Genomic DNA, 8333 nt, shown 5'->3' with positions numbered 1-8333 from the left:
CTGGAGGCCACCTCTGGCCACCCGCCTCACCCTCTCTGTGGTCGGCGTGCCGTTGTCAGGGCCCCCACCACCCTGCCTGGAGGCTGCTGGTCCCCGGCCTGGTCTCCTCCCCTCTTGGGGCGCCTGGGCAAACAGGGAGAAGGCCTCCAGCTCCTGATGGGGGAGGCTCAGCTCTGGTATCCACAAGCCCCAGAGGACCCCTGAGCCTATTTCACGGAGGGGAGGCCACCTGCAGGGGGCGCCTCCCACATGAGGAGCCAGGGCATGGTGTCAGATGGAGGTGGACACTCTGACCACACTGCAGTGCCGAATCTCTTCCCTTAGGAAGCCACTGGACCCCTTACAGGGCCCCCCCAAGGGCGTCCGGAGAGAAGGCCCCCAGAGGGCGGCCAGGGCCAGGAGGGCGAGACACCCCCTACACCCGTCCCTGGTTCTCAGGAGAGCCGGAGAAGGGGGATAATGTTCTCCCTCCCACCTCCCAGGCTCCGCCCTCGTCCCTGCAGGTTCCAGGAACCTGCCCCCTCCCGTGCAGCCGGGTCCAGGGACCGACCGGGTCCCTCAGAGACGGAGCAGGACCAGGCGGACCCCTGTGCCTTCTCCACGACTCTCCACACTGCCCCCAGGGAGACAGCAGGGCCACCAGACGGCAAGTTGCTTGTGTCACCTGCTCTTTATTGGCTGCCACGCCACGGGCCACACGGTCGCGGGTGGCCAGATGCCCCGAGAGCATAGTAGAGACAGGAAGGAGGGGGGAGGGTGGTCTGAGGGAAGCAGGCTGCAGAGGGCCTGGGCGCACGGGGCTTCTGGCGGGCAGACCTCGAGGCCAGGAACTGTGGGCAGGTGCGAGGCCGGGGCTCAGTGCGGGCGTGCACTGCTCGGGGCAGGGGCACCGAGTCGAGTCACCCCGAGACGACCCAGCAGCGGTGTTCTCCTCCTGCCCGACAGGCCTGCGTCCCCCGAGAGGGCGGGGCTGCTGTCTAAAACAGGTGGGACAGCTGTCACTCCCACCAAGCAGCTGGTGTCGGCGTCCAGGTCACCCCAAGATCACGGCACCTCAGGCCGAGACCCAAGCTCCCCAAGCTGCTCTGGCAAACCCTCCTTCCCTCAGAGAAGAAGAGGAAAAGAAGACAAAAAGAAGAAAGGGAAGGAAGACAGACGCCCCGCTTTCTGGGGTCCCCCGGCGGATGGGAATGGGGCAGCAGTAGGCGGGGCCCGAGGCCAAGGCGGAGCTTAGGAGGAAGGGGCGGAGCTGGGCTTCTCCTCCCTGGACACGGGGATGGCTCGCTCGCTGTGGCCTCCGTCCACGCCGGACGGCACCTTGGGGCCGGAGAAGGTCAGCATGCCGTCGGCGGACAGGGAGCAGGAGAGGGCCGACTGGTCCACATTGGAAGGCAGGCGGTAGCGGCGGTGGAACTCGCGGGAGATGTAGCCATGGTCGTCCTGGGTGGGGTCGGGGGAGGCGCCGTCAGAGATGCCGGCCCCCGCGGAGAAGGGCCTCCCACCCAGCAGGGCCCTCCGACACTCCCCCAGGGTGGGCGGCTCGGGCGGGGCGGGGCCCCTGCTGAGGGTCACCCAGGCGGCGCCTACACCGAGGCCCTGGCTGCCAGGGGCCCGTCGCTGCCACGGAGTCGGCTCTCCAGGCTCATCTCTCTCTGAAATCTGGTGAACGGTCCTGTCCAGGCCCTGGGTCAGGGTTTCCCTTTACCTATGACCCCACAGACCCCTCGGGCTCGGGGCCCTTGCAATCCATGTCCATCCAGGGGGTCAGGAAGCCCTGCCTGGGCCTAAGAATGCCCGCTTCTCCTGGACGGGCTAGTCCCAACTCAGCCCTGGGCCGCCCCCTTTGCTCCTCCTCCAGGCAGAAAGGCTGAGAGCCCACAGTGGGGACGCGTGTCCTGGGCTGAGCTGGCTAATCAGCCGGGACTCCACGCCCCGCCCCCTGCCCCCCACCCCCCCGCCAGGAGAAGCAGGCTCTGCCGGCCTCGCCCCATCCACTCCACTCGGGGACCTCGCATGCCTGTGACTGCCTGTGGGTTCTTCCCGGCTCTGCCTGAGACCTTGCCTCCGCCAGCTCCAGGGCCGGGGCTCCCTCACCCCCCACCCCCACCCCACCTGGTCCCAGCTGTGGGACTGGGCGGGCCTCGGGCCTCCCTGCACCTGGCCGTGTCCCCTGCCCACCCGAGATGACAGGGCAGCTGGGGTCATGACCCGAGTGGGTCGTGAAGGCTGCTGAAGGGTGAGCGTGTGACACATGTAAAGCGTTTGGAGCGCGGATAAATGCAGCTGCACTGTCGTCACAGCCCACTCTCCAGCGCTGGGTCCACGTGCAAACCTGCATGGTCTCAGAGCTCGCCGCCTCGGCACCCAGTATTTCCTGGGGTCCTTCCTCATCCTGCCCCATCATGCTGGTGGTCAGGATGGAGCTGGGGACAGCCCCAGCCATTCACCCAGCTGCTCAGAGGGCTCAGGGGTGACCCCCATCCCTGGGAGGCAGCTGTGCTTAGGGGGACTTGGAGGCCACCCCCTTTCCTGGAGAAGCGCCTGGGGCCGGAGCCCGAGGGTGCCCCTCTCACTGGGGTCAGGGGCGCGGAAGGGCCGCGGGCTCACCTGCCTCTCGTTGTGCTTGCCGTGGATCTCCACAAAGTCCTCCTGCACCTTCACCGTCAGGTCCTCCGGGGAGAAGTGCTTCACGTCCAGGAAGATGACGAACTTGTCCCGGTCAGACCGGACCTGAAACCCAACCGCCGCTCATGTGGGTCTGCCTGGGGCCGAGGCTCAGGGAGGGAGCTTGCTCTGGTCCCTGCCGGGCAGGCCAGGGGGCCCTTGGGGAGTGGCCGGTGGCTCCGTCCAGTTATCAGAACAGACACTGCAGGTCAGAGCTCCAACTCTCCTGACGCTCTCCCCAGGGACCAGGTCCCAGGGGGTCCTGCCTAGGGGCTGTGCGGCTGCTCAGCTGACGACCGGAAACGGGGGCTCGAGGTGGTGGTGTCTGTGGGTGCCTGCCTGGTTATGGCTGGGCGGCTGTTGTGGGTTGGCCGGCTGGCTGGTTGGCTGGTTGGTTAAGGCTGGCTGACTGGTTGGGTAAGGCTGGCTGGCTGGTTAGGTAAGGTTCGCTGGCTGGTTGGCTGGCTGGTTGGGTAAGTTTCGCTAGCTGGGTAAGGCTGGCTGGCTGGCTGGTTAGGTAAGGTTGGTTGGCTGATTGGCTGGCTGGCTGGCTGGCTGGGTAAGGCTGGCTGGCTGGTTAGGTAAGGCTGGCTGGTTGGGTAAGGCTGGCTGGCTGATTGGCTGGCTGGCTGGTTGGCTGGGTAAGGTTGGTTGGCTGATTGGCTGGCTGGCTGGCTGGCTGGGTAAGGCTGGCTGGCTGGCTGGGTAAGGCTGGCTGGCTGGGTAAGGCTGGCTGGCTGGTTGGGTAAGGCTGGGGTGCTGGCTGGCTGGGGGGACCCAGCACTAGGACTAAGGCCGATGCTCTGGCATCCCCTCGTCTCTCCATCAACAGCCCGGGCCCCGTCCTTGCACACTGACCAGTCCCGCCTCACAGCCCACAAGGCGGCCGCCGAGGCACGGCGCACGAAGCACTCCCACACGCCCCCGCCTCCCTCACTCAGAGGGTTGTTTGGGCTCTTTGAGCCCCCAGAGCGCATCAGCGTTGTGTCAGCTCCAGGCGGGCCTGTGTTTAGACCGCAGGTGACAGAGGCCAGCACCTCCAGCACTCTGGCCCCGGGGTCAGTCTTGGCTCGGGAAGGGAAGGCCCGTGGCTCTCGTTGCCTCCGCTTGGGCCTGGCCTCGGGCGCCTGAGCAGACGTGGGATGAGCCCGCTCTCCGCATCTCTGTGGGCCGCAGAGGGCTTCAGGGAGGAGGCGGCCCCCGGCTGGGGACCTTGGGCAGCTCACCCCCCACCCAGGCTTCCTGCGGAGAGGGGAGCGGGGCAGCTGCGGAACACACAGCTCGAGTCTGCCGTGGAACTTGCCTTGGTGGGGTTGTTCTTGGGGCTCCCAGCCTGTGGTTGGTGCATTACAAACCACATGTGGCTCATGAGCTGATGGAGGAAAAGACAGCGGTCGGGCCCAGGTGGGCTCCCCCTCCCAGCCCCTCCCCGGAGGCACGGGAGGCTCTGCCACGGGGGCGCCCACCCAGTCTCTGCGTGTCGGGGGGATGATTTGGGGGGAAGGGGAAAGGCCTCCCCTCAGCTGTCACCATCCACTCCATGAAACAAGGCGAGGGTTCAGGAGCTCGGTACCCCCTGCGCCAGGGCCGAGGCCTTGGAAACCCCAGCCTGTCCTCCAGCCCCGCCCCGCCCCGCCCTTCCCCCACCCCCGACCAGCCAGGCCTACCTCGGAGATGCCCGAGTCCAGCACAGTGCGGAAGAGCGACTGCCGGTAGTAGGGGCTGATGGTGGATGACAGGAAGGGCAGCAGGTCGTAGTCGAAGAGGCCCTCCCCGAAGAACTGGTCGAACAGCCGGCTGGGGTAGAAGGGGCCCAGCGCGCGCTTGAACCAGGGGTGCTGGATGGCGATGTCCATGGTGGGCGTCGGCACTGCAGGGGCCCCGGCGGTGGGGACTCGGGCAGGGGCCTCTGGGCAGCGAGGTGGGGAGCCGGGGCTCGGGCTCGCCCTATATACGCCGGGGCCAGAATGAAGGCATTAGGGGGATTTGTCCGGAAAGCGTGAGCTCAGGAGGAAGGCTGTCCAGTCAGCAGAAGCCTGGCCCTGGCGGACTGCCCACCACTCGCAGCCCTGGGCCCTGACCAGCACGAAGCACTGGACGCCGGGGGGCCCCAGGGGGTGCCGTCCCCCTGTGCAGCTAGCTCTCCACTGCCACTCACCGGGGGGGCAGCACAGACGCATCTCCCGTAACTGGGTGGAGGACAGCTGTCTGCTAAGTGGTCCTGTGTGACCCCATGGCCACCCCACCCGTGGGTGCTCATACTCCTGCGTCACAGACCAGGAAATCGAGGCACAGAAGCTAGACCCCACAGCTAGTGGCCCCCAAACCCTGCAGCTAGTAGGCGAGGGCACACCGTCATTCAAACCAGATTCGCCCCCACCACGTCTTCCTGCTAACAACACTTCTGCACGCTGGTAGAGATCTCCGGAAAAGCAGAAAACACCAAGCAATGAAAAGCACCTGCCATTCGTGCCCCGGGGTCTGTGTGCACCCAGACAGGCAGGCGCCCTCATGTTCACGGACATGGGGCCCACCTCTGGGCTCCCCTCCATGCATCACCCCGATGCCGACCCGGCCAGGGTGTCCTCTCCTGGGCACGGCGTCCCGTCCACCAGGAGCCCGTCAGGCCCGCGCCTCGTCCCTGCTGTCACCTCCATGGGCCTGGCTCCTGGGGGCTCCTCTCTCCGTGGTCCTGCCCACCTACTGCTCAGGATACACCCACAGAAGGCACCTGTCCCCTCAGTGTTTGGGCTTTTGGTGTTCCCCAGGTTTAAGGCTTCTGGTGTTTTCAGCAGCTTGGCCTCTGGGGAGCATCGTGCTAACGTACAGCTGCCCACAGGAAGGAAAAGGCCGTGCTGTTCCCAGCGCTCATCAGTGCTTAGCTTTGGGACGGCCAGACCAGACGGTGAGAGGTTGCTTATTCATCCCTGTGCCTCCCCCATTCCAGCCGCGTCTGTGCCACGCCCACCCCCTCGGAGCGCCAGGGGTCCTCGCAAACTCACCTCTCGCCGCAGCCCTGGAAGAGCGGACCTCACAGGGTTCAAGCAGGGCCGTGTCTGACGCATCAAAGACGGAATCGGCGTGTACAGGGGGGTTTCAGAGCATCCCTGTGCATCCCCTGTCCAGCCAGCTGTGCCCCGCACCAAACCCTTCCTCCTTAGTTCCCGGGCCCCGGCCTGGTGGTACAGGGCCCTGAAGCTCCTGGAAATGCCGTCTTTGCCCTGGACATCTGTTATGTCAGGGAGTCATCCCCCAGGGTGCCAGGCAACAAGGGCCAAACTGGGGTGCAGACGGTCAGTGTGGCGGGTGTGAGGCCGCCTCCCTGGCCCAGGCACCAGTGGCGGGCCACACTGATGGTGACCCGAAGGGTCCTTGCTGACCCTACACGGCAGATGAGTCCCAGCATCCCCCACTGCGCAGGCCAAGAAAGTGGGGTTAGGAAGTTTAACCTGCATGCCCAGGCCCCACGGCCTGGAAGAGAAGAGGGGCTTTCAGGGCAGGCCCCCGCCCAGGCTGGGGTCAGCACGGCAGCAGGTCAGGGGTGGGGGCAGGGGGGTAGGCAACCCCACACAGAGCCCTCCTGGGACTGGGGGAGTGAATGGAAGGGGCACTAGTGTCCAGCCGGCTGGGTCCTCCGTGGAGAGGGCCCCGCAGGGCCAGGCCGGCGGCCAGTGTCAGGCAGCGCCACCCCAGAGCTGAGACAGAGGCCAGCTCGGTCGTGCCGGTCCTGTCGGTGCGTAAAATTCCAATGTGTCGTTCATCGCACGTTCTGCGTTCATTTTGATTTTCTCACGCATTGCGTGAAGAGGTGATTTGTGCCGAGGATGGGTGTTTCAAGTCCCCCGACGTCCGGCACCGAGGGGAGGCCTCGCCGGCCTCGCCCTGCACCCGACCCCAATGCTGTCACTCAAACAGGCCGGGGCTGCAGGCGGGAGCCAAGTCTGAGGCGCCAACCTGGTCCTGGGGGCTCCACAGCTCCAGGTGGCCTAGGGTCCACAGAGGTCTTGCAGGCCCCCACTCCCAGCCCCGACACACCCACCCACCCCTCTCCGGGCTGGGCGCTGTGTGTGCAGCGGGTGGTGGCACCCACTGCACAGCTGGCGGGCACAGCCTGCAGAGTGAGCTGGTGCTGAGACGGCAGGGATGAGGGCCGATGGCGGACATGCTGTTTCTGACACGTGTATGTGTTCATTCTCACCTCACCACCCCCACCCCCCCACTGTGTTGGCACGGCCCAATAAGACCCTCAGGGCTGGGCCTGGGCTTCTCCTTGAACTCACGCTGGAGATGCCACTTCAGAGCCAGGACCCATCCAAGGGGAGAGAAGGCGCTGGGCCTCGTGCTAAGGGGATGCGGAGTCTGCGAAGACTTGAGACAGCCCTGGAACCAACTCGAGGTCCATGCCTGTCTTCATTGCCCGCGGGCGCTGTCAGCTCCAAGCCACCCTCCAAACCACGCCTCGTCTCCTGCTAGTCCCAGTCCCAGGGAATCGATGCACAGCTAACACAAGCAATTCTCCTTGCCCTCGGCTGCTGCTCCGCTCCGCGAAGCTGCTATGGACTGCATTAGGGAACACTGGGCCGCTCGCTCGGCTCCCGGGGGCCTCCGGTCTCGACAGTGTTGTCAATCGATCGATAGATACCTGTGTGTGTTTCCGCTCAAAGGCGCCCGATGTAACAGATGTCGTTGGTTCGTTAACCTTGAACCCGCAGCCAACGGCACGTTGCTCGCGCCTGAACGAGGCTTCCCCAACACACGCGCTTCCCCCTGGGGCTCATCGCAGCCGTCTTCGGCTCAGCTGCACATGCCCGCGGGACGACGGGGCCTCCGGTCGTCCGCCTCTGCCACTGTGGTCAGCGAGTGACCGTGAAAGGGCTGAGTACTGCTTTGGGGGTCACAAGACATTGTGGAGAGCAGGCGTTAAGGACTGAATTGCGGCCCCCAAAATTCATGTTGGCATCCTGACCCCCAGTACCCCAGGACGCAACTGCACCTGGAGATGGGCCCCGTCAGGAGGTGGGACTGGGTGCCTCTGAGCTGCGCCTTCCTCCCCGGGGACTGCATGAGCACGCCACCCTTGGCCCGGTGTCCGGCCTCCGCTCACCACCTGCTGGCCTCTCTCCACAGCTCCCCAACCCCAGCTTCCTGGAGAGGGGCCATCCCTTCCACCTGTGCCCCTCTCTGACCCCCCCTGGCCACCTTGGCCTGAGAGGCAGGTGAGCTGGCCTGGTGCACCAGCCAAGAGGCATGTGGGGCCGTCGCCTGGGGACACTGGGGGGTGACCATGAAGCACTGGCTCGCCCAGGTTCTCCCCGAGGAGACCGAGGCCCAGAGAGCTGCCCTGCCAGCAGAGACACAGCAGACCCGGGCAGCTGCAGCCCGGCACACCTCCTTCGGGTCAGGCTGTCCGGCGGGCATTGCAGGTTAAAGGGAAAAAGGGTAAATTTTCTAAAAGTCAAACACACACAAAGTATGCCTCTCCTAAAGCCAAGAAAAGGAACTGAATCCAGAGGTGGTCCCGTTGAGGCCCTGCCATGCCCATGTGAGGCACTCGGGCCCCCCACACACTGGAGGGACCCCGCTGCTTGTGTGGACCCTGCGTCCCAAGGGGCTCGGGCCGTCACAGCGTGTGAGTCTGAGACAGAGGGGAGGGCTCCCCGAGAGGCTCA

The 8333-nt window shown here is 65.6% G+C and overlaps 1 protein-coding gene across 2 annotated transcripts; it reads right to left on the bottom strand.

The window, feature by feature from the left end:
- Nucleotides 1–1220: 1220 nt before the first annotated feature.
- On the bottom strand, nt 1221–4600 carry CRYAA (crystallin alpha A). Of its 2 annotated transcripts, XM_028505030.2 has the most exons (4): nt 4332–4600; nt 3968–4036; nt 2608–2730; nt 1221–1440 (listed from the first exon to the last, which is right to left on the bottom strand). In XM_028505030.2, exons 1-4 carry the CDS (start codon nt 4518–4520, stop codon nt 1231–1233), a joined length of 591 nt encoding a protein of 196 aa, XP_028360831.1. In that variant the 5' UTR covers nt 4521–4600; the 3' UTR covers nt 1221–1230. The 2 variants fall into 2 exon arrangements, with proteins under 2 accessions (XP_028360831.1, XP_028360832.1); XM_028505031.2 differs by lacking the exon at nt 3968–4036 and having other exon boundaries at nt 4332–4599.
- Between the last annotated feature and the right edge of the window lie 3733 nt (nt 4601–8333).

This window comes from Phyllostomus discolor, chromosome 2 (genome assembly GCF_004126475.2).
Source record: "Phyllostomus discolor isolate MPI-MPIP mPhyDis1 chromosome 2, mPhyDis1.pri.v3, whole genome shotgun sequence".
Lineage (NCBI taxonomy): Eukaryota > Metazoa > Chordata > Mammalia > Chiroptera > Phyllostomidae > Phyllostomus > Phyllostomus discolor.
Note: the sequence above shows the minus strand (reverse complement) of the source record. Positions and strands in the feature narration are given on the sequence as shown.

Excerpts from the sequence above, each read along its gene's own strand:
- CRYAA (XM_028505030.2), bottom strand. The coding sequence starts at position 4,520 with ATGGACATCGCCATCCAGCACCCCTGGTTCAAGCGCGCGCTGGGCCCC. Across the intron at positions 2,731-3,967 it reads CCAAGAACAACCCCACCAAG|GTCCGGTCTGACCGGGACAA; the intron begins GCAAGTTCCACG and ends GTTGGGTTTCAG. Across the intron at positions 1,441-2,607 it reads GCAAGCACAACGAGAGGCAG|GACGACCATGGCTACATCTC; the intron begins GTGAGCCCGCGG and ends GACCCCACCCAG.